The following is a 26,613-nucleotide window of genomic DNA, read 5'->3' on the forward strand; positions in this document are numbered from 1 at the left end:
CATTGTCACGTTCGTACATAGTGGTCGACGTGACACAAGGATACAGTGACGCCGGAATATGTACACGCATCAAAATCAAATTCCCTCAGTTGCAGATTTTTGGCATCACTATGTGAACATATGGATTCAGATTTTAATGACGGGTTATTTCGCAGAATTTTAACAATTTATCAAATTTCAAGTTCTGTTCAGAGCTGAAATAATAACAGGACTTGAAAATATCTTTCACAGAACTTGAAAATTAACTTTGAAATTCGAACAATTCTTCATTTTCGGGTTCTGTGAAAGATATTTTCAAGTTCTGTTATTATTTCAGTTCTATGAAGCAACTAGCCTATAATGATGTAATAACAAAAATATTTCGATGACAAGTTAGAACTGTGGACCAGAAAAGATTTTTAAAAAACTCACATCGGATTGCTATCCAGACGCTTCCTCAAACAAATATAAAATTTGGCTAGAAGTGCAGAGGATATTAGAACGCCTTTCTGCATCTTTTTTCATCACTTGCTTATCAACTGTACCAATGGGTCATCAATCCTGTTGCAAGATTTGACGGTACACATCTGACACTAACATAAATTTTAATAGATCTAAAAAACGACCCTCTGCACAAAGCCATATTTTCTGAGCTAGATTTACCAACATTTTGTATATCGCTTTGGAGTCAATATCCTAGATTTATTATTGTTAACAGCAATTAAATATCTGTTGCCGTTTCTTTTCAAATTTGGTTTTTCAGTGCTTGTGGAAATGGACTCCAAAAAACTAGAGCGATAGTTGGTTTTAGATAATAATTTGTGTATCTAATTTAGAGCCGTATTTTGACAGAATTCTTTCGAATTCATCTTTTTCGAAAGAATTTTAATTAAGGAATTTTTAAGGAATAAAAATGACACCGTATGCCGCGGCACAAATTCCATTCACAGGTGTACTGTGAAGTAAAAAAAGTTTGGCTGACACTGAGTTTTAGGTAAACCTTTCGTCTTCTGTAATAATATAATCATTTCTGTATATTATTCTATATCCAAATTAAGGTCATGTTTATCCTGATCGTTCATTCATTCTTAGCAATCACAAATCTCTATCGCTTTCACAGAATGAGAGTGCGGAACGTCTTCTGTAAATATGGTAATACCGGTTTTCGTTTATTTTATAATGTTTTCCCTTGTTTTATCTACAATTGAGTTCCCACGCACCGCCATCGAAGAACTGCCCCTAGGCGCGGTTTGGCCGCAAAAGGAAAATTAATTCTGTAAAAGTATCAAAATTTTATTGTAAATAACGACTGTGTGTAATTCTAGGTAAGGGTGTTTATTTTTATTCATGGAAACGCTTCCATCAAGTGTCACAATGTTCAGATTATAGCTACATGATAATCTTTATCATCCCGAAGATTAAAGGTTCAAATTAGAATATTTTACCAAAATATATATTTTTTAAATGCTTAAATGCTTAAATGCTTAAATTTTTAAAGCTTATAGAGTTAAGAGTCCCCACTGATGGATCTAGTGGGTATATGGCATCCCTAATCAAAGGATTTTGTTAAGCTGGTGAAATTAGGGAGGGGAAGAAATTGAGGAAGAGGAAGGTGGAAAAGAATCAGATTATTTGCATCTTCTCACCAAACACAGGGACTAACCAGGGAACTCTGAATTTATAGCCTATTATCTTAACCGCACGACCACGTGGGTCGAGGTATATTTCGTTCAAAAAAATCCCCGGTGATATACATGTAGGCACATAAATCAAAATAACATTAAAATTTACAAAATTATTGCAAGAAGTCAATCTACATTTTCTAAAATACGCGCGAAGTTCCAGCTACGAATTGCAGGGCCGCGGCTCCTCTACGACCATCCTACCATAACGTGTCAAAAACAGGAACTAAATTTGCAAAATGACATATTCAAATGTGATTTTTATTCTACAGAACGTGTTGATATGTTTGCCAAAGGCAGTGCCTTTCTGTGCAAAGCACAAATGTAGCAATCAGTGCCATCTGTTGGTACCTCTATTTATTACTACAATTTTAGTAATGAAATTTTAAATAATGTTATGTTGGCTTTGTTTCATACAATTGTGATGTAGAAAAAATAAAATTTGTGTACACCCATGCATTATTTAGGTTTTAATGTGAAAAAATGAAGGTGTTATATTGATATTTGATTTTAATCTAACCACCATCGACTAAAGGCTGCAGCTAAGCCATTGTTCGTGAAAATGGTAAATAAATTCGCTGTTTTTCCTACTTCCTACCCTGATCAAAAACCCCGTTCACACTACTGGCTATGTTTAGTAACCAGAATTGGAAACTTAGGTAACTTGGGTGGCTTACCAAAATGATATGCCATAGATTATCTTGCTCCAGGCAGTTGGCAACGTTGCCTAATTTTTTTTTTTAAATATATTATTAAAATATAATGTATTTTTTAAATAATATTTCTTCATGCTTTGGTCTAATTTTCAGACATGGGTTTGTATAGTATAAATAAAATACTGATATTAAAACTTCCTAAAACTATTTCTGAAACCCCTAAAGAATGCCGACCCATGATCAAAGTCAGGGGTCGGCAAAGTTTATGTATGAGGGGTCAGATCGTAAATATTTAAGGCTTCTTAAGTCTTGAGACAAAAGCATTTTTTTTCTGTATCACTCAGGGGCATTTGGGACTGACAGAATACTTGGCTGGTCGAGATCAGCAACAAAGGGTACCGTCAAACGGGGTGACTTTGATCATTCTTTTAACTTCGAAACTAAAATAACAACTTGACTTTTAAAATCATTTGTCTCGGAAAATTTATTGCATATGATCGAACTTTCGAAATAAATGTTTATGTGTTTGCACGGAGAAAAATCAATACTTCTTATTTCTTAAAATCCGGTTTAAAAGGGGTTTGCAGGCCGTTTCCTACTACACTTTTATTACATTCCTAATATTTCCGAACACGTGTTCATGCACCTGCATTTGTCTTGATAATATACAATGACGAAATGCGAAAATATTAGAATTTTTATGTTTATAACACGTGTTTCGACATCGCGATAACACATTCGTATTTTACTTAAAGTTTATTAGAAAACCTATCAATCAAGCTTGCAACCTCGTTTTTAACCGGATTACAAATGATTTGAAGAGATGCTAATAAATTAGCAATATTTAATATCGTGTGTGGTTAATAATTTATGTATGTTAGCGAGAATTATGCAGTTATCCGCGATAATCAAAGTCGCCCCATATTACGGTACCTGAAAAAGTACTGTGCATAGAAATTGGGTACTCTTACATCTGCAGTAATTTATTTTTTGCTTGAATTATTACTTATTTACCCTACAATAAGCCGCATGGAAGGGATTTCTAGTTTTTTTCAGTGTTTCTGGTACCTTTCACGATTGCACTTGGGCATCGTTTCAATAATGGAAAAAGGTAGGGTGAATTTATACTTTAATGTTATTTATAGGTACAAATATTTTTAAATAATATTAAAAACACTGTGTAAATATGGTTACATAAAGAATATACACTTTCAGAATGCGCCAATTTGTGGTGAATACTGACTGGATCACTTTGTAATGGGCTAATTCCTTTTCTATTATACTTAGTGTGATTCTTCTCAGTAGATAATCCCGTGTATTATAATGATGGAAAATTTTTGAATAATAATAATACTGGAGTGTGGGTACACTATTTACACGTTTGTTCTATTCGCACTACTGGTAAAAGGACAAAAGAAACAAACTGAAAACATACCCATTTAAACCAGTGGGCCTAATCGTGCTATAGCTTTCATACATAGATGTCTCTTCCATACATTTAGACATACATGAAGAATGAGTTAATGATGAATGTTAGTAAGTCTAAAGTAATGGTGTTTGAAAGAAAAAGTACGAAAACAGTGTGCAATATAATTATGAATGAGGAATACTTGGAGCAGGTGGATGAGTTTGTGTATTTAGGAAGTATGTTTACGAGAGATGGGAAGGCTGAAAGAGATATTGAAAGAAGGGTAAATGCAGGTAATTCCGTTAATGGAGGACTGAACGCCGTTGGCGCTAACAAAAAATTGTCCAAAGAAGCGAAGTTAGCAGTCCACAACGGAGTGCTGGTACCTACCTTGATGTATGGAAGTGAGGCATGGAACTGGCAAAGAAAGGATGAAAGTAGATTGAATGCTGTTGAAATGAGATCCCTGAGGCGTATGTGTGGTAAAACCATGTTTGATTGTGTGAGGAATGTGGAGATCCGCAAAGAGTGCAAGGCTGATGTAAGCGTAATGAGTAAGATTAAGAAAGGGACGCTTAGATGGTTTGGGCATGTAGAGCGAATGAGCGAAGATAGGAGTGTAAGGAGGATATATGATGCAAATGCGAATGGTAGCAGAAGTCGGGGACGCCCGAGGAAGACATGGCACGATCAAGTGAATCAGATACTCGAGTCGGGCCATGTCAAGAGTCAGAATAATAGAAGAGTATGTATGAGACGATGTATGAATGTGAATGAGGCAAGAAGTGTGTGCTAAGACCGAGTTGTTTGGCGGTCCGTCCTCTCTGCCTACCCCTGCGGGGAAACGGCATGATGGTTAGTTAGTTATTTAGTTTTTTTCATTACATAGAATATCACTGTGACGAAATTACACATGAAGAGAAATTCACCTCGTGAAATAATTCCAAGCAAATAATTATTATACGCCTCAAAAATTTTAACACAACCCAACTTTTTTATTTTTCAAATATGAAATTTACTTACCACACACAAAATTTGGATATAAGGCCAAAACATCCAACCAAATTGAATAATCTTTTTTATCACAAGATATGCACATTACATACTATTTATCGAATTATAAAAATAAGCCATTAATAAAAATTCATGAAAGAACTTTGTAAATATTTGTGAGTAAACGGTGATTAATGATGAAAGGTAAAATATTAAAAAAAGATTTCGATGCGTGAAAATAAAATTACAAATAATCGGTTTATATTAGATTACAAATTTGTCTTTTATAAATTAAAATTTCTACAACGCTTTTTTCGACAATGTCCTATTTTTATTATATTGTCTCAGTAAATGACGCAAAATTGAATTATTTAATGGCCTATATGACATATACATCATAATAAACACAAATAAATAACGAAGCGCATATCCGTAGTAGATATTTGCAATACCTTTTGACTAAAAAAAATAATTTTTCAGTTTGGTCAAGAATTTTTGCCTCAAATCCGAATTTGAGTTTTGTTTGAAAATGGCCGCGCAGCTGGTCCTCTCAACACGTCAAATTGTTTTGTAATAAACAGATTCTTGTGTGAAATTGATAGAATTTTGCACACTTAACCATCAAAACAAGAGACAGGTGTCTATCCACAAGAGATTTCTGAAAACCACCCCATCCCCTTTCCTCACCCCTTAAGGCAGAAATTTGATACTTGATGAAATGTTGTATTCTTGACGTTCAAGGTAAGAGGAAATTTTCTGTTTCCATCTGATTACGAAAAACTCTGCGTAAAGTCCGGATAACGCCGGGGGCTTGAGCTAGTACATAATAAAACACAAAAGAATAAGAGAAAAATACAAAAGAAAACGTGAGAAAACTCAAAACCACGCCGATGTATGGACACAAAGAGTTGTTTATTGCGAGGAATTGTTATTAAGAATAATACCAGATATGTTAAATAATACAAATTACAAAATTGAAACGTTGAAATCGGTAGAAAATATGTAAACCCTTTGAACTCAAAATCATTTTATCTGGTATTTTATGTGGAATTTTAGAAAGCAGTCGCCCAAATGCATACGTGGCTTGTTAGGACACGTGTCACAGTACTCACTGGTTTCCCGTCTGCCACCTTTTACTGCCCTTTTCGAGTATACCACACGGTGCGGCTTGGGACCTTTTCTTAAAATATGGTGTTTTCCATTGAGCCTGAACTCTGATGGAGTGAGAATATTTATTTCCCTGTAAAAAATATTCAAATAAAATGAATCCATAGTTATTGCTATGTATGAAAAATAAAGCAAAAAGCACAACCAACCGTAAGTGGGTACTCTATACAACTGAATAGAATCATGTGTATACCTGTAAAAAGACGCTTTTATTTTTTAAACAATAAAATGTACACTCATTGTTTGTGTCGCCGCTGCGGCGCCGTCGGATTTAAAATGTATCCTATGTCGCCGTAACGGCGACAACGGAATACAATTAGTTAGGTACCTGCCTATTTTGAGGTAGCGGAGCTGCATTATCGATTTTTGCTATTTATAGCCATTCTTAAACCGAATCAAAGACAGCATTTTGTATGTGAATATAATCACTAGTACTGAAGGCTGTTAAAAACATTAGTTCATTTAAGTAAGAAAACACATGTATTGAATAGCACATGAACATTTCCAAAGCAGTAAAAACTTTTACGAGTTGAAAGTACAATTATCAGCCGTCTGTAAATAGTAAAACTCTCATTTCCACACATTCGCAGTGCTCTTTTACTACCCAAGTAATGAAAATACGGACCACCGCGGTGACCTTGTGCGGACCCGATAAGTGTTTTGACCTTGGGTCAGTGGGTCTGCCTCACTGCAATGTTTTTAGTAAGTGCGAAGAGAACTTATCACTCAAACCTGTCAGTGTATTTTTTGTGCGTTAGAACCATTACTCTTTAGTTACCTACTGATTTAATAAATATAGTAAAGAAAGATCACGGAGGCTGTAATATTGTGTGTTGCAGAGGAAGCCAAATTGTGTGCTTTATATCAACGAAATTAGGTTTTTTTTATATTAACTCCACACAGGAGGCCCTGAAGAAAATATTTTCCCTCACGGCCTACGTCATCTTTGGGGATGCTGTGTGGAGGGTCTTTTTGTGGAGAGGAAGGAGTGAACATGGGTCTTGAAGAGTCCCATGTTGTAGGAGGGAGAAAACACAGAGGCCGGCAGTTCGTTCCACAGCCGAGCTATTGAACTTAAGAACGAATCGTAGAAGCGACCCGTTCTCATGTGACAAATGTCAACCGTGTACAAATGTTGGGCGCGCGTTTGGCGTGTATCCCGACTACGCACCGGTGCCGAAGGGATCAATGACGCTAGTTCCTCAGAGCATCTTCCATTGTAATACCGATAGAACAAGGACAGCATACCTACCTGACGCCTGTGCTCTAAAGATTGCAGTCCGTTTGTTAAGATTGGGGAATCTATCAAACGGACCGCCCGTTTCTGCACAGAGTCAAGGGTTTTTTCAGGTATTTAGAGGCTCCGGACCAGAGATGGCTGCCAAATTCGACAGTAGGGCGCACTTGCTATTTGTACAGGGTCAGCAGTTGTGTACTATTAAAGTACCTGCGGGCCCTGTACAGTACGCCCAGCTTCTGAGAGGCCAACTTCAGATATTTTACGAATACCTTGAGAAACGGAGTCTAGAAAAGCGTTAAAATGTTTTTATTTTTATTTAATCAGTGAATAATTTTTTGAAAACTATTTCAAATAATCTTAGTCATATAATAGTTTTTTAAAGTTGTTACTTAAATGCGTTCATACATTTCTTATGAAAAAAGAATATTTAGTAGTTTACACTTATATTTTTTATGAAGTAATTAACGATTTAATTTTAATTCTTCTCAAGTGACACGATTGGAAAAGCTTCAATTTATCTAAATTTTATTTTTTGGTGTACACAATATAAACCGATTCGCAGTAAAGATTAATCGAAAATAGTGATTTCACGATAATCTCCTATCCTTATCCTATATTCCTAAGTCACTCCCATTTACCTACTAACCATTTAACTCAATTAAACTCATCTCTGAGCAACTTTAGCATAAGATAAGTTTTAGGCTTATATTTAATTATCTTCATATGTTTTTTTCCTTATTTGTATGTGACCGGATATCTCATCAAAATGACAGTTTAACACACCGACAAAAGTGATATAAAGTCATGAAAAGTGATGAAACAAAAACTAGGTTACCTAGATAACTATTTAACGTAGTTTTTGTTTCATCACTATATTAAACACTCCGTATCACTTTTTAAAGGTGCGTTTAACTGTCTTTTTTTTAGTTTAACATATTTATGTTTTTATATAAAAGAAATATATATTTTTTTTAAATATATTTTAAATCTTTTGAACATTATTTCTAATCAGCTTTATTATTATTATTTGAGCTGGCAGCATTCTGCTGATGCACTCGTATCTGATTTCAGAGTTTATCAGTAACTTGGTGATATTTTTCTCATGTCTATTGTGATTTTAGCAATAGAATTGATTTGGATTCTTTATTGAGTACCTACATTTTTTTTAAATTTATTTTATCAACATCGCCATTCAAACTTAAATACTTTTTTAATTGTAAATTTTTATTTAATCATTTTTCAATAACAATTTATTAATTCTGAGAGAAAAAATATTGAAATACATAAAATAAACTAAGCTGTTATTTTTTGTAAGGTTATCTTTTTTTGTATTATTATAACGACTATTTTAACATTACACATACAAAATATTATGATAGTGAAAATATCTATAATAAATTGTATTTCTTAGTTTTTAATGTTTTTTTAATCACTTTCAACCAGATTTTTATTTTTGATTTGTAATTATTAAAATTCAGTTTACTCGAAATCGGTGTTTTTTGATCTACATGAATATATTTTTTAAAAGTGAAATAATTTTTTTTTCTGAATTTACTTTTAAAATTGAGCGTAGTAATGCCATCTATGCATTTTCGAACAAACTAATATAACAGGTAATAAAATTGTTACCACGAAGTGGTTTATTTTTGTGCATCAATTTTATTTCGCATAAAAGTCAATAGATGTCGCTCCTTTTCACATTAAGTTTTTCTTATATAATTATTATATTGGTAATATTTATGGTATATTATTATATTAAAACAATGAAAAACTCCAGTTCATTTTTTATCAACGATATGAACTCACCTTCTGACTATACCAGGTTTTTTTTAATGATCATTTGGTGGTAATTTTTATATTTTTTTATTAGTTTCTACGGCAAAGTATGTATTTTTTTTATAAAGAGGAAATGTTTGACATAGAGTTCCCGTGAGCACTTAGACCATAGGCCCATTGTGCTATCTATCATTTTACCTCATTCCTTTAACAGTAACCCGGCGAATAAAGTTTACCAGGGTTGTCATTGGATATGTGGCTGTCTTCTGGTTCTACAATGTGTCTTCGCAAGTATCTGAGCCTTGTTCCCAACAGAGCGGGACATTAGCACCAAAGGTGAATTGGAGTTTCTACATCCTCTTCACATTTTCCGCATCTATTGGTGTTTTCCACTCCCAACAACTGCATGTGCCTCCTGAGATGGCAGTGTCCTGTTAGTGCTTAGTCCTACCAGTTCTCTCAGTGAGTTTCTCTCCATATTGAGTAGATGCCTGTTACATATTTTTTTATTAGTGTCAAGTTTCTACGACAAAGTTTGTACATGATGTAAGCATACTACAAGTATAAATTCATAGTTTTCCCAGTCCTCCTCAATAGGGTTTCCTGTTGTGAGGCGGCCTATAGTTTTTATATGTTTGTATTTAATCTATATGTAGTTGTCTTTATATTGTCTTCAAAATGTCTGCAAGTTGATTATCACTCTGTTCTCCCAGCCTCGTTTTTACTTATAAATACATCTACAGTGAAACCTCTATCTATTGGTTTTAAAGGGACCTATCGAAATAAACGATGAATGCGGGAAAACAATGAATGCGGGATTAAGAGGACAAAACACAAGGAGATACGATCCAGTAAAGATACCGTCCTCCCAATCTGCACAACCGTTGGTAGATTAAAATTATAAGAAGAAAATAAGTTTTAGATGTAAATAAATGTATTTATTTTAAAAAAATACAAAGCTAAACAGAACCAAGTTTATTGCATTGTAAATACATAATCTTTCATGGACATTTGTTTTTTTACTGTTTTATTTCCGCAAGTCAACAGTATATTTTCAGCGTTGCAAATGATATTCTTTTCGGCATCAGTTATTGAGTGTGCGTAGTAGAAAGTTTTCAATCTTTCAAAGAGGGTGCATGCTTCTAAAAATGAAGGTACAGGCAGCGGCTCCTCCTCATCAATATCGACCTCTTTTGTTGTCTCCGTCAATCTTGCGTCACACAAGCTTTCGATAGTTTTTATCCCACAAGTTGGGATATTGTCGTCGAAAGTAACAAAATTGTTAAAATTTGTCAAATTTGGTACCAAGAGATAAGAATTTTCTCCAGTTCACTAAACTTTGATTCTTTACTGTTTTTTCTAATTTTCGAAGATTTTCCGCACTTTTGAATTTGCTCCTGAATTTCGTTTTTTTTCAAGAAAATAGAATTTATCGTGGATGCCGCGATTCCTAAACGCTTGGCTATATCGATGCGTTTTTCAGCGGGGTTTTTTTCCACCTCTTCGATAATTTTCAATATTTCTTGAAGAGTACGTACTTTTTTCATCAAACGGCTCATTTCGAAAATAGTTTAAAATCTCAAAAAGGATAACTGCAAACACTCCACTAAGTTCGGGTATCTAGCGACAACTGACGACAACTAGCGACTGATGACGGCGACAAACTGTTATTCTTTCTCTTTCTCTCTCAAAAGTTTCGCGCATCGTAACGAGTGCCGTCTGGCGCCGTTTAAACATAGACAAAAAATATCAAATACGCGACGTAATTCCTACGATGAATGCGGGAAAATGGTGGACATAGAAACGATCAATGCGATCTATTTTTGTATGAAATGAATTCGGACTAGAAGAAATAAATGATACATAATAAATAAATGATACAATAAATGATACGGTAAAACGATTATTCGAGGAACGATAGATAGAGGTTTCACTGTATTTGTTATTTTTTTGGTAGAGCAATATATAGTTTTATAGCACGAAATTTAATCTCTTTCCAAAAGATGTATTCAAATTGGGAGTAACCACCATGTCTTGGCTTAATGCCCTGGTTGGGTATTTATGTTGGGTAGTGGAGTATTCAGATCAATTTTTTTAATTTGTAAAAATTTTTTTTTAATAAAGTTTCTGTAGATTGTAAGAAAGTTTTTAAATATTCCTTCTGTCAGAGTTCCAACTGGAACTTTGAGAATTGTCTTTAGTACCTACTCCTTTTTGGGCTATGTTAAGCCGGTCTGTGTGAGCACTCAAGAGCAGATCCCCATCCGGCTATCCCGTACTCTATTTGTGACAAAGCGTGGTATTATCTTGAGGATATGATGGATGTTTCTAAAGAATCAGAAGTATTAGAAGAAATCTAGCACACACACTAATTCTGCTATATATGTTATACGTAAGGCCACAACTCGAGTTTGCCTCAGTCATTTGAAATCCTCAATATCAAGCATGCATTGATCTATTGAAAATATCCAATACAAATTTATTAAACACCTATCGTATCGCTTTAGTGATCATCGGTTTGACCCTACCGCTTTAATTTTTGATGCCATATTCTTAAACAAAATCGTGAACAATCTTGTTGATTCATCATATCTGTAAGAAAAGATTGCATTTCGTTGCCCTGAACACAACACCAGATCGAACAACTCATTTAGAACACCACACTGTAAAGTTAAATATGCGGAAAATTCTTCAATAAGACGTATCTGTAAAACTAACAATGCCTCTAGAGATGTACACATTTTCAACTGTTACATGGAAACATATAAAATGCAGCTTACTAAACTGACAACTACATTTTTTTTCATTTTAGTTTATTTTATTCTTTTTAGTATAATCATGTGAAAACTGTATTACATACTACTAACTGTCTTTACTTGTTTTATAACATTATGTAATTCATTATGTTTATTTATTTTTATATTTCTTTGTCATTTATAAATATATTGTGTAGGTACAAATACTAAATCAACAACTAAACTTAATGGGATTTTATTGGTCTAAAACAGAGGTTCCCAAACTTTTTTGCCCCATAGACGACTTGCCAAATATTTTTTTTTTCTGTAGACCCCCTGCCTACCGAATATTGAATTTTCCTAAAACTATTAACGTCCTATGTGATAATCGTTTATTTTTTCGTAAAAAGATTCCCTTCCCTTGCCTGTTCAACAACCGGGTGGCGGTATAGTTCCTCTGTATTTGCATTGTGCAGACAGGGGCGCCCTTGTGAAGTATTACACCAAATGAAAATGAAGCAGGTTAAGCAATTGCCAAATATTTTTTTTTTCTGTAGACCCCCTGCCTACCGAATATTGAATTTTCCTAAAACTATTAACGTCCTATGTGATAATCGTTTATTTTTTCGTAAAAAGATTCCCTTCCCTTGCCTGTTCAACAACCGGGTGGCGGTATAGTTCCTCTGTATTTGCATTGTGCAGACAGGGGCGCCCTTGTGAAGTATTACACCAAATGAAAATGAAGCAGGTTAAGCAACAGGAATTTCTTACTGTAGCTAGCCATACAGAACTGCCCCTTAAGTTCTTTGTCAGTGCTTATTCTGGTCATTTCTTCTTGTCACATGATTTCCTATTCTTCGACGTTCCATTTCATAGTCAAAATGTCCTCAAATTTAGTTTTGAAGTCTGTGTGAAGTGCATTTAAATGTTGAACATCATTATTACCCTGGACGTTTTTCAAAAACAAGTTGGGGATCTAGGAAAATTCGCGGCTTCCAATGTGCAATGTTTTGCTTCAATATATTAATTCTGACGAGAAAAGGAACCTATCTCTGTTTATATACCTCAATAAACAACGAGATATAAAAATACAAATATCAAATAAGTAATTTCTCAGTCTATTACATATAAGTATTATTTAAACTGTGTTATTTGTGTTAGGTGTACATATTGTGTCATTTACGGAACTCCTTAATGTTGACTTGAGGTAAATGGGGGTCGGCTCGTATGTACCCCCATTTGAATCTTGTGGTCCCCTAAATTTTTTTCTCGCTGACACGGACCCCCAGCAAGCCAATATCGACCCCTGGGGGTCCATATAGACCACTTTGGGAACCTCTGGTCTAGAACATATGAATAATTACTGTTTATGCTATTTGTATAAATGACTGTTAAAAGAATATGTAATATCAAAGATTGATTATTACAATTTTCGAAATATGGCAGGGCATAAAAAGGTCGGGGATGACATCATTAGATTTTTTCATTGGAACTGATCGTATCGAATTTTTTATGGCAAATTCGAAACTTAAAATCGAGAAAGCGACTAGCGACTAGAGATGTCATTATCGCTGTGTGGCAAAAACTAGGTTACGTGATATAGTCTGAAATCTGTGAAATAGCTTCCAATGCCTCGGTGAGAATCCTTTTGTTTTATTATCTAAAATGGTACACATCGTCAAATATGTAATAACTATTAAAAATACAGATGGAGGTAAGGGTAAAAGAATGTAAAAATATTTAACATTTTATTTTATTCTTTAATATCTTTAATAAAGACGTAATATACCATGATCACTATATAAACCGGCAGTAAATGATTCACCCAATTGCTGAAGTAATCGAAATCTAATGCATTGTCGGATAATTTACAATTCTAGACAGTGCACAGAAATTCCATCACTTCAACAACTAACAACTAACTGAACAGAAATAGCAATGCAACAATTCAATAGAATGGTCATCTTATGTTTTATTTACACAAGAAAAGTAAGCATAATAAATATTATTACATATTATAGAAAAGAACCGTATTCAAATTTTCAAATGTTTGAAAACAAAAGACAATCAATGTTCACAATTGAGTTGATACCACGGATATCTACAAAGATGGAAATGTCTCTTCAAAATTGTTAAGAACCAAATTGATTTCACAGATATCAAAAAGACGGATGTCATTTCAAAATTGTTGAAAACCAAGATGGCGGGTAAAATCAAGATGGCTGCCGATTGGTTTTTTAACATATTCCTCTACTTTTCAAGAGCAGCAGCTCCGGAGATGATCTCAATCAGCTCCCTGGTGATGACGGCCTGTCGGGTCCTGTTGAAGGTCAGGGTGAGCTTGTCAATCATCTCGCCGGCGTTCTTGCTGGCGTTGTCCATGGCGGTCATGCGAGATGACTGCTCGGAGCAAGCTCCCTCCTTCATGGCGTAGAAGAACATGGAGGCCATGGAGAATTCTAGGTAGCTCTGGATGACGTCGGAGTCAAGAGAGTCGTATACGGATAGCTTAGGAGCAGCCTGCAATACAAAATACAAGAATGCATTAGGGAAGTGAATGACGAACTTCTTCGATGGTGGAGACCAACAGTTTTTCACGAGTACTGAAATCTCATTACCCAGAGAATATATAATATTTCCTATCAAAAATGTTCATGGACAAGTCATGCAGCATGCTAAATACAAAATAAATTTCAATATCTACAGGCGTACACCAATTTATAGTAGAGTATTATAAAAATAATGCAATACCTTGCAAGATTCAAAGGCTCTCGAATCCGAGAAAGAAATTCAAGGAACGCCCCCAAATACTCAAAGGGACACCTCGGAATACCATGTGCGCGCTAGGTTCTGCGTGTCAAGGACTCTGAGTGTCGATATACATCGCTAGACACTAGTAAGCTCAAAGACATAGCGCAGAGCGGTCACCCCTCGTCATGGTATCACAAAAAAAAATTAAATTGAAAACATATAGAAATAATTATTTATATTATATTTCCAAAAAACAATTAAAAGCTTTTAATTCATTTTGGTGAAGACAAAGCATCAACAATTCCCCATTATCCCCCGTGAAGAACCGAATTGAAGAATAGGTTAGGTTAGGTTAGGTGTAGTTCGTTTTATTGTCTTAATATTTCTGCAATCCTCTGCTCGGTTGTCATGGAACCGTATTTTGTACAACTGCAGAGATAAAATAAAGTTAAGTTGTATTTGGTGGGAATGAACGGGTTGATTACTAACCTGGATGGCAGCCTGGCTGAAGAGGGGCAGATCTGCCTGGGAGTAGGACACCACGGACTTGAACTTGTTGTAGACGATCTTGCCGGAAGAGAAGTTGTAGCCGGACTGGAGAATCGCGATGGCCAACTTGGCCGCGTCCAGGAAGGTGGGGGGCAGACGTCCAACCTGCACATAAACAGAACAACTTATAAATTGGCACAAACAGAGAGAGAACCAGCTAAATAGGTAGAGGGGATAGACAGAAACATGACTCTATCTCGGCACACTCCTGGCTTCATTCATATTCATATATCGTCTCATACATATTCTTGTTATTCTGACTCTTGACATGACCGACTCAAGTATTTGATGCATTTGAAAAATAATATAGCAATAATGATCTGTTTGTGTAGTTAACGATGTAGGAACTAATTAAGTAAATAGTATCATCAAAAATCCTAATGTTGGTCTTTCCTGTGTTCAATGAACTAGTTTGTTTTGAATTTAAGTGTTATTTCCAAAATTGAAACAGATTGTGTGAAGAATTCAGACTACCCCTTGATTTTTCACAGGTCTACACGAGTTTTCAAATGTTTGAAATGTAAAATAATATACTCGATTAATTGGTCCATTCTTGGTATGTTTCAAATCTAAAATAATATACCAAAACTACTTGATTAATCAATTGATTCTAATTGGTCCATTCTTGGTATGTTTCAAATCTAAAATAATATACCAAAACTACTTGATTAATCAATTGATTCCAATCGGTTCATTCCTGGTATGGTTCAAATCTAAAATAATATACCAAAATCACTTGATTAATCAATTGATTCCAATTGGTCCATTCTTGGTATGTTTCAAATCTAAAATAATATACCAAAATCACTTGATTAATCAATTGATTCCAATTGGTTCATGTCATATTTATATCCAAACCAGTTGGTCAATCAACTGAATCCAAAATACACCATTCCTCACCTCGTTAGCGACCAGCATGATGTTCTTTCCGTAGAGACGCTGCAGAATGTTACGTGACTTGTCTCCGACGCAGACGACTTTGGTGTTGGCGGCGACCTCGGGGGCGGAGAGATCAGCGCGGATTACCTTGGACACTCCGGTGTGGACGGCTCCACAGAGACCTGGAACGTCACAAGGTCAAAGATCAGATTTTGGATTATTATAGGCAACCCATGTAATTCGGATTGCGAAAACGCGGATTTGAACCATTACAAGAAATAAAATGTACTGGATTTTTCAATTCCATATTATTATAATTATTTAAAGAGCAGGCAGCATTCTGCTGATATGCTCATATCTGATATCACAAAACAGTAATAAAGTTATTTTAAATTTGAAAATAAGTTAATCCTTTCTTCCAAAAATTTTGCAGCGGCACACAAAGACTGAACCCTTTCAGACCTAAATTTAAACTGGCAGTGTTAGAAAATATTTGATGCCTGCTTTCATTTGGTTGTTATTTAAAAATTTTGGTGTTTTTTTTTTTAATAGTTTTTGCTAATTTTATTTATGTCTCAGAGGGTGTGTTACACGTAAAATGACAAATTGTTCAGTTATACCAGCAATTCAAGAATGAATACTGCCAATTTTAATAGATGGAGGAAAAAATTCTTATCTATGTTTTTTCAAATATACACACGATTCAAAGGGTTAAACTTCATCCAAAGCAACAAATCGATTCTGAATACATAATGGTCTTTTAGGCATTACTAAGAAAATCTTACACTGTGGAATAAGGTACAAATATACCACAAATTACTTAATTTAAATTCAACATAATTTGACCAGCCCGAACCATACATGTTTTAAGCCGGTGACTGCGGGGTCTGGATTCAAAAAACTTATAACTCAGCTAGGAAAGCAACCTTCAGCTGATATTGCCATATTCTTCAAAGCATATTGGCATGTGTACATATTTGGATCTACCAACCAGTTGAGAGAAACCATGCCTAACTCATCAACCAAATCGCAAATAAATTGCCTACTGAAAAGACATTGTATAACCTTTACATATCTGAAGGTAAAAATCATGTATCACCAAAAGAGGGGTCACCAGGGTCCCCCATCTGTTGCAGAGTGATTGTCTTTTGATATAATTTTTGCCCCTTTCAGTACACTCTAGTTACAATCCAGTATGTAGTATGTAATACAAAAAACAACTTATATATGGCACAAAACTCTCATTTGGGGTAGTGTGTTACCCCCTCGGGTGCAGAACGATTAACCCATGGTTGCGTGAGCAGCCATCTCCAATCTGAGATAGACCGGGTGCCCAATCATGGCTAAAACTTTGATTCTGAATGGTGGTCTTTCACCAAGGCGATTGTTTGGTTTTGAAATGAGAATATGCTTAGTTCCTACCTGGATATTATTTATCCAGTTCCTTCCTATCCCTAACCATCACCTTGCTGGAAAAGTATTTGAAATTTGAAACAGTGGCAAGAACATAGTGCAAAATCGGGTGAATTTTATTTTGAAAGCAGAAAAAGGATTGGGACTATCTTGAAAGTGCATAATATAATTTTAAGTCCTCACTATATTGTAATTGTGTTGTGCTCCTCTGCAGAGATACAGTGATAAGTGATTGGTCATCCCGTTTTCCTTCCTTGCCTTGTTCATTTCTGCACATACTACTATGTATCACCCAATTCCAGCAAACACCAATTCATTTCGTTTCGCCTAAAGTATTTACAGTCCATTTATAAGTGCATCTGAAGATGTAATTCGTAAGCATTTTGGGGATGCAACAGCGATACTTAAAGAGTGAAGGGAAGGTTTGGCAAAGTTTCCACTTTGCCAAACTCCTCCTACCTCTTCATGCCGAAACAACTGTTTGTGTAATAAGTAATAACGTGATATTACCCCTGTCAGAGGTGATGGCAACGATGAGCCTCTGGGGCACCTCTGTGGTGGTCTCGGTGACCTCTGCCTTATCGTAGAAAGCCTTGGAGCCAGCCCCGTAAGGGCGCGCCTGCTTCAGGTCACGTTCCGCACGGGTGTACCTGGAATTCACACAATAAATTCATCAGAATCTTGAAGAAAAACAGATAATCGGGGTAATTTAGGTTTTCACAGCTATTATATTGTGTTCCTCAGACCTATGAAAGAAAACATACAATAAAGTGGACTATTAATACAAGCAAGAAGATTTCTTTCTGGTGAAGATAAAATTACTTTAATTGTATCAATGTCATCAGCTATTCCTACAATTGTTGAATATTAAGTGCAGAAAAAAACATAAAAAAATAAAGCACACTGTTGCGAATTATGACGTCTTTTGGTCTTCACCACTAGTTCACATTGTCTTAAATTTCACATATTATATGCTCTTAACTACTTTCTAAAATTTTACAATATCTATTTCGTGAAATATAAACTCAAAGCAAGAAAAATAATTTAAATTGTGGTTAAAAAAAACATTAAAAATATGTAGCTTACAGATCAAATGAAAATAAACAAAAATTATTAGCTGTGAACAGTAAACCTCGCATCCAAATAAGTATGATTCTAATACTTTCTTATTAATACATAAATCAACACCAAAATTCCTCTGTAATCAGAATTGTAAGTAGGTACCTACCTACATAATTATAAACCATATATTTTTCTACTTTAACCGCTTCTGTGCCAAGAGCGAGTTAACTCGCATTCTTGGCCTGCTGTGCACAGCTACACTTCTACCTACTGGCATTTAAAAGGTTAAATAAGGTATTACATACAAGACAATTTGTCCAAAGAGACATAACTATCTCAATATCAATTCTTTTTTCAAACTTTCTTCAGGCAGGTAGGTACCAAAATATTGAGAGAAAAATTTGTGTGCTATCACTATAAAACATAAAATCAGTCATACTTAGCAGCCGACACCATCTTCATGGACTGTGTGATCTTCTGGATGTTCTTGACAGACTTGAGTCGCATGGAGATCATCTTGAGGGTGGCCATGTTTCGGGACTGCTGCTGGCTCACCAGCCCAGCGGCCTGGCTGCATACTGCTGGTGCTACTCTGCCTAACATCTGGAATTAAAAACAACACATGTTACCATAAACAAATAATTTTATACCTAAGTCAGCTGAATTAAATTATTTGAAAAGGGAATAAGTAAGAATAAGGAATTACAGATGTCACACACAACATTCCCTCTAATTATTTCATTGTGTGTGCGGCACATCAACTTAAATCTATACTATCTGCGCAAGATATCAAAGGAAGAATGAGGCATAGATAAAATTAAGTAAACAAGTTTAATGTACCACGGAACAATAATATGTTTTAACCCCTCCGACTTTTCGCGAACTTGAAGCTAAAATGTCTTTATCGAAATGTCAATTTCACGAAAACGTTGTGTTATTACCGCCTCACAATCAAAGCTCTATAAATGAAACATTACTGAACGGAGCCGAATAGTAAAAACTGTTTTAGAAAGGTTACAAAATAGGCTTTCAAATTGTTGTATCATAAATAAATATTAACATTTGTAAATATTTAAATTTAGAATGGAAACATGAAAAAATTGTAAAAATGACTCACCTGTAATGTTTTATGTAAAAACGATACTAAAATCACGGATAATGTAAAAAAAAAACACTTATTTCATCGTACAAATGTACAATAAACAATTCTGTCACTTCACTTTTTGACCATTTCATACAAAATATATTTTTAAAAAAATAATTAAACTTGCGAGGCGGGTCGGCACGTCAAACGGCTTTCTTGGCGTCGTTTTACGATTTGGCGGGTAAAATTTGCTTCCACTGAGTAGGTCTTTTTACGGGTTTCTATGGATAACTTTGAATAGAGATGTGAAGCTTCATTCAATACGAATATTCTACTTTTTGTTTTAGGGATGTCACTAGAAGAATAACGGAGTTATGACGATTTTTGTGGAAACACACGCGTTGACGTGTAAACACGCTTATTGTACTTGACTGCTATCGTTATTTTATCGTGTATATCTGCTTACGTTGCTGACCGGTTAAAATATGTATATTATAAAAAATAAAAATAAACTTTTCCTACATGGTAACATTTATTTATATTGGAGTCCAGAAGGTTTATAATTGGTGATACATTGGTACTAATTAACAACAATTATTTGTGTACCTAATGTTACCTAACTTACACAAGGTGTTGGTGTTAAGGAAAGTAACTGATTTACTTTAACCGGTGATTCCTGACATTATTTCAAATAATTTTTTTTTTAATATTTTGGTCTCCGATGACATTTTTGATTGTTGCTTTTCACTGTTCACTCAGTCTGTCCACGACCCTAACAGTCCGATACCTACTGATTTTAAAGTTTTTAGCTAAAAACAAAAATCTCACCGGAGACCAAAATTATAGCGGAAGATGAAAACATGTGCGCGGATAATATTCAACAAATGTGCGGCTGTACACCTTAGAGGGAACATTAGTTGCAGGTATCACAACCAGAGTTGATCCTAACATGAATACATTGCTTGCATACAGCATGTTTCAGATTAATAATTATTCAGCCTAAAAAAATAATGAAAATTTTAAAAATACATGTTGAATGTACATATTAAAATTAACACTATTCAAACTGTAAAATTTTAGAAAAAATGTTCAATTTTGATCAACGTATACATCAAACCTGTCTTCGCTTTTTAGCTACAAATAATAAGTAGGCTTACGCAGAACCAAAGGCTGTTTTTCAGTGACATTTTTCGAGGACATCACTGATGTATACATAATATCCACCAATACACAAAATCCCAAGTGTGTGTTGTTTAGGTTAACTCTAATTGCGTGACCTACTACAACATAACTAATTTCAGTTGCAATGTAATTTCTATCATCCACTTAAGCCCCCACATTCCCAATTTCTACCGATTTATAACAAGTTTCTATTTAACTCAAGTTTTTAAGTTCCAAAAAAACTGTATGTTATTTTTGAAGATAATATCTATACATCTGTTATGCCGAAACTTTAATTATTTGAAAATTCCTCGATAAAAATAAATCGCAAAGTAATCTCAGAAAATAATTAAAAACACGTTTTGTTCTGCTATTTAATATGTTATACGCATAAACAAATTCAGTGTATTTTTAAATGCAACTAAAGCATTTATCGAGAGATTTTTGCTCTATTTCAAACAAATCGTGTTTTATCAAATATTTTCAACATTTTTGCTTAATTATCATTTTTTTAATATTAGCGCGCTCCCTCTAACATTCATATTTACATATAACCCCTTTAAACCATCTTTGAGCGCTTACTATAGGGCCTTATTTAAAAAAAAAAATACAACAAAACATTATATTTTGTGTTGCATAAAAAAAAAGGAGCCATGCTGAAACTGAAGTCGGGTATCAAAACTAGAATCTATCCGAGTTGTTAAGGTTCATAAAAGTATTAACATAACATTTGGAGATTTATCACGAATTTCAAAATATTTTACTAAAGATAGCTAAGAATAATTCAAGAGATAAACTTTAGCAGCTTCAAGTCGAAGCGCCTTCAACAGAATAACACAGAAATTTTAACTTAACAATGATCCAAAGTATATAATAAATAAATGGATTAAATTAACCAATGTGTGAAAACTTAACACCGATAATCACATTCATTAATTTATGAAGTGTCAAGACACATCAGTTTCTTTGCAAATCGATCTTTAGCTCCTAAAAACATGGGTTAATCTACTGAAGTTTGCAGTATACTAACGTAAACCGTTTTACTATCAGTACTGATTGGAAATTATTAATGAATCATATTAAAAAGAATTTCAATGAGGGTTTTTGGTTGAACTATGAACGATTTGATGGCACATAGGTTAGTGTGAAAAATTGCTCCCGTCAACCGGGATTATGTAAGAATTTTTAAACCAACTTAGTTGTGCAAAATGTCTGGATTTAACGTACTGCCAAATTAGACGAATAAGTTAAAAATAATGACAAACTATTAAATTCAATAATAGTCAGAGTACGATATAACGTTTTATTAAATAAAGAAATTTGTACAAACCTTGTAAATTGACGGAAAAATCGAGGCGGACAGTGACCACAGATAACACCGATGTCGTCTACCATAGAAGAGAGTTGCATAGATAAAAATACGCGAAGCTGCGTTTCATTATACTTGTTTTGACATGTTGACAATAGTTTTTGTAACATTTAGCGGGATGCATGAGTACTAAAGTTATTTTCATGTAAATAAAATACTCCTGAATATGTTTGTTAAAGATGTAGTGTAAGTTTGACTTCTTGTCGCGTAATTCTCGAACCAACTGTTGTCTTGTATTCTGTTTAGTGACTTTCTTCGGAAATTGAAAGAAGTGACACTTATGGTGTGACACGAAGATAAGAAACTTGTCCAGAAAAATCGCAAATGAACTCGAAAAGAAGAAAATAATTATCGCCGTGAACAATGAACATATCATTTTTTTGGACCCGTCAAAAGTCGAAAGTAAAACTATTTCTCGGCCTATGATGAAAATAATATTGTATCTACATTATTTTTTATTTGTCAAAGTCAGAAGTTAGGTTTTGAAAACATGGAAAATAAAAACACAGTTTCTCAATCTGCTGCCTGCAATACATTACAAAGCGCCATTGTTGAGGTAAATCTCTAAACGGCATCACATAATACGTAGACCACTAAATATTATGGTAGATTGATTTTTATTGAAAAAAATATCATTCTGACAATATATTCCGTTTAGATTATTGAATTTATTATGTTTTTAAACTGAAAATAGGTGAGGAGATCTTTTTAGGAATTAAAAGTTTTCAGTAAGCACCTAAAAATATATATTTTTAATGTTTTTGTCGTGATTAATTTGTGTTCCTGAAAATATTAAAATGATGAAACACGTTTTTAAAGATTGTACCTACATAATGAATAATATTGCCAAAGGTAAAACCTCAATCGTAAAACAAAAGGATTTTTCAATAACAGTATTCCACTGCAATCTTCTAGGACAATCGGACAGTAGACATGTTAATTTACTATAAAATACAACGATTTACGTCGGGGGAGACGGCAAAAGTTACGAAAGATCGATTCGGCAAACAAAAGTTTACTGATTCCACCATTTTAATATAAGGATTGCAATCTTTAGAGAATGTGGTCAACGAATGCCCGCTGCATTCATTCCTCGGCGGTATTTATGAGGTCCACATGGCGACGCCTGAGGCCCTAGACTGGCTCGCAGACCTAGATGTCCCCCTCTGACCCCTGAAAATTCTTAAGAGAACATGCGTTATGCTGTCCTTTTTCTACCGGTATTCTACGGAAGATGTTCCGAGGAACTAGCGTCGTCGATCGTTTCAGCACACAATGCGTATTCGGGAAACATGCCAAACGCGCCCCCAACACGGTTGATAATGGTCACATGAGAATGGGACGTTTCTACGACCCGTTATTGAGTTCAACAGCTCAGATGTGGAACGATTAGCCGACCTCTGTTGCCCCCCACCTATAATTTGGGACATTGAACCGTCTTCAAGACCCATCTCCTCAAAAAGACTCTCCACACAGCATTTCCAAAGGTGACACAGTCAGGAATTAACGTAAACTAAAAAAAAGTTTTAAAATAAAATAAACCATACTTCTTCGCCATATGAATATTCCGTAATAATTTCATATCAGAAATGTTGTCAATGGTCACTGCCATCTATGAAATACGTTTTTTAGCTCTGCATAATGAAAGTGCACCTATCAGACATGAAAATGGATTGAATCTTTGTTTAATTAAAAATAATACCACGCAGTAGTTATAAAATTATCTAACAGATGTCTCTTTCATGTTCTTGTTGTTATTTTTATAGTTGCGTGTGTGCAGATATGAAAATATAATGTACCTACACCACAATACAAATACATATTATTTTCTACAATATTTGAGTGAGCCTACTACAAAAGTATTATTTCTGGTTTTTACTGCTACGTAAGTGACTGTATTCTTTTACCAAAATTCATTTTATGTCCGTTAAAATATTTCGCACTCAAATAAAATATTTGTTTTGTGACGGTTGTAATGTATTAAAAATGAATCGAATCGCTTCGATGGATTCTGAAGATAGGAAACATCAACAATTCATCTGCTGGCAAAGTACTTCATCATTGCACAAGCAACATCTTCGGCTTATAATGAAAGTACCTACCTAGTACTTTTCAAAGGGGGTAAAGTGTACAAACTTCGAGAGATAATTCTACATGATTTTAGCATATATGTCAAAAATTAATGTTATTGAGAATACCTTACCTATAGACTTACTTTTACAAAGATTAAACGATTAAATTTTAGATTTTACTCGTTAAGTTATTCCACTATCAAAATATTTATCCTAGACTTGTAGAAAAGTCAACTAAAATCACACAATAATATACGTATGCTAATCCAAGACACTATTTAGATTGCATTTAGTTCTGGTAGAATCTTGCAAGCATGTATAAAGATATTAGTGAAAATATATGCTTTAAGGCGATGCCATACGTAGTAATGCAAAATCATGTGTTTTTGGTTTGAATATTCGGTCGCCTAGAAATGTTTCAGATGCTTTAATTAAATTCTGCGAGTAGAATACATCTTGGCCTTTGAAATAATGGAGTATTTTTTAGATAAGTCTTTTTATAAGCCCAGAAAAAAATAATGTATAAGGTCTAAGAAAACTGATTTAAAGTTCGAAATCTCCTACTTACGAACCCATTTTCGGTTATGATTTTATTGTATAATGTAGCAAATTAAGTTATTTATAAAATGATCGAAAAAAAATTAAATATTTAGGCCTGAACATCCACAAAACAAAATAAAAGGCACTTTTTGGCCATGTTTTTTTCTTGCATAAATCAAAACAGGCGGATGGTGTTAAGCGGAAATTTAAACCTTATCGCCATCTACGTAAGGGTTGTTATTGATAGTGGCTCAATTTAAAATATTACACGACGTAGTGCATCGCCTTAAGAAAATGAAGATAAAGTTGTTAACTCAGGCGAAAAAAAAAACGTTAATTGATATGGTCGAATTAGCTCATTGGTGAGAGCACTTCCTCGGCACGAAAGGGGTCCCGGATTCGTTTCCTAGATGCGAATGAACCCTTTTCTGTCTTTTCTGTTTCACATTTTTCATTTAAAAGTCGTTAATATTGTTTTCAATGATATTACATAATACATAACAGTTTGAGTTTTTTCTCACTAAGTTATTCTATATGTCTGTATGTCCATACAAATAAAAATGTTCTTCACCGATTGCTTTGAAATTTTGACACAACGTTGCGTTCGAATACGCGTGTGTACATATATTATATAGATGTGACCTGTGACAGGTAAAAATATTTATTTATTTAAATTGCTGTTGTTTCTCGCCACACCAGCGGCATCTGTTGGACGTAAAAGCCACACACGCTATTGTTCCTCTACCTCCACAGACAGATTGAGCCACAATAACGCGTGGCGGGGTATAACTAGTAAAAAAATACCTACATTATTTAATTTTCGTGTCCTAATGAATTAGTTCCATATTTAGCTTATACATCGGCTGAGAGAGGAACATTTTATTTTGTTTAGTTATTGTTTTTTGAGGTACCTATGTTATAAATAATAAATGTACATATTAAAACTAGTATGAACTAGTAAGACATTTATAAATGAATTATTTATTATTTCAAAATTTACTATTCATTTTTAAAACTTCATTTTAATTGATATTTAAAAACTTATGGTAAAAAATGTTTTTACTACCCAAGTAAACTACATCAAATCTTGGCTAAAAAACACTGAACTAGATATTTTTTCTTATAAGTTTTAGCAATGCTATCTTTAACATTTATATCCATAGATAGATTATTTTTTATTATTTCACGTACATACAAAACAGCGGATATATTTTATTGTTTGTTATTCTTTGTCTGCTAATTCACTTTTTAAGATGTCTTCTTTAAAAACTAGTGTTTGCCTTATTTTTTGTGTGATTTTAAAACTTATACATATTTCATGCTTTAGTTTCTTGTATTGCATCTGTACAGTAACTCTTATAAAATAACTTAAATTTATATTTGATATTGTATCTCCACTTAAACCATGGATAAAAATTAGAGATGTTCCGACTAGTCGGCGACTAGTCGGTAAAGCCGACTATCCGGCCACTATTGTAGTCGTCGATTAGTCGGCGACTAATCGGCAAAGAGCGCCGACTATCCGGCTTCTTACATTGTATGTATTTCTCAATAATATGAATGCGGGGGAACTACATGAAATAAAAACCTTGATTATATATAAAAAAATTTTTATAATCAGTCTTATACATTAAAAAATGTAAAGCAATCTTTCCTTTGGCAATCAGTTTTTAAAATTACTTGCTTGTAAAGAAAACATAATTATGACATTTATTCAACAAAATTAGTACCTATCCTAATTAACATAAAAAACAACATAATATCTTCTTATCTTCAATGAACATTTATAAGTATTTCTTATTATTAAAATAAAAAGTAGATTTTTTAAATTAACAAACTCAGTTATATGTATTAAAGCAAGATTGTATGTACAAGATGCACAGTAATATATTTATATATAATTTATATATATATATATATATATTTCCAAAAATTCTAAACATGAACTGTTTGATAAAAACAAAAAAAATGAAAAAAACATATTTCTTATAACCATACCTACATAATCTAATCAAATCAAAGTCACAGTTGTGACAACCAAAAATATCATAATCTCCTTAGATTTTTTATAACTTACTTATATTTTTTAATTAAGGG

The 26,613-nt window shown here is 33.9% G+C and overlaps 1 protein-coding gene across 1 annotated transcript; it reads right to left on the reverse strand.

Moving 5' to 3' along the window:
• Nucleotides 1-13,375: 13,375 nt before the first annotated feature.
• ATPsyngamma (ATP synthase, gamma subunit) lies at nucleotides 13,376-21,934 on the reverse strand. The gene is made up of 6 exons (XM_089646445.1): nucleotides 21,866-21,934; nucleotides 18,730-18,893; nucleotides 17,739-17,878; nucleotides 15,837-15,997; nucleotides 14,877-15,041; nucleotides 13,376-14,156 (listed from the first exon to the last, which is right to left on the reverse strand). The coding sequence occupies exons 2-6, from the start codon at nucleotides 18,891-18,893 to the stop codon at nucleotides 13,887-13,889; spliced, it is 900 nt and encodes a 299-aa protein (XP_089502571.1). The 5' UTR covers nucleotides 21,866-21,934; the 3' UTR covers nucleotides 13,376-13,886.
• Nucleotides 21,935-26,613: the final 4,679 nt, after the last annotated feature.

The sequence above is a fragment of the Hesperophylax consimilis genome, chromosome 24 (assembly GCF_061612785.1).
Source record: "Hesperophylax consimilis isolate HC1 chromosome 24, BYU_Hcon_1.0, whole genome shotgun sequence".
Lineage (NCBI taxonomy): Eukaryota > Metazoa > Arthropoda > Insecta > Trichoptera > Limnephilidae > Hesperophylax > Hesperophylax consimilis.

What these genes read in the sequence shown, in the direction of transcription:
- ATPsyngamma (XM_089646445.1), bottom strand. Translation starts at nt 18,893, where the DNA reads ATGTTAGGCAGAGTAGCACCAGCAGTATGCAGCCAGGCCGCTGGGCTG. An exon ending in AAGATGGTGTCGGCTGCTAA is followed by an intron (nt 17,879 to 18,729) that starts GTATGACTGATT and finishes TGTGAATTCCAG; the next exon opens with GTACACCCGTGCGGAACGTG. An exon ending in TGCCATCACCTCTGACAGGG is followed by an intron (nt 15,998 to 17,738) that starts GTAATATCACGT and finishes GTGACGTTCCAG; the next exon opens with GTCTCTGTGGAGCCGTCCAC.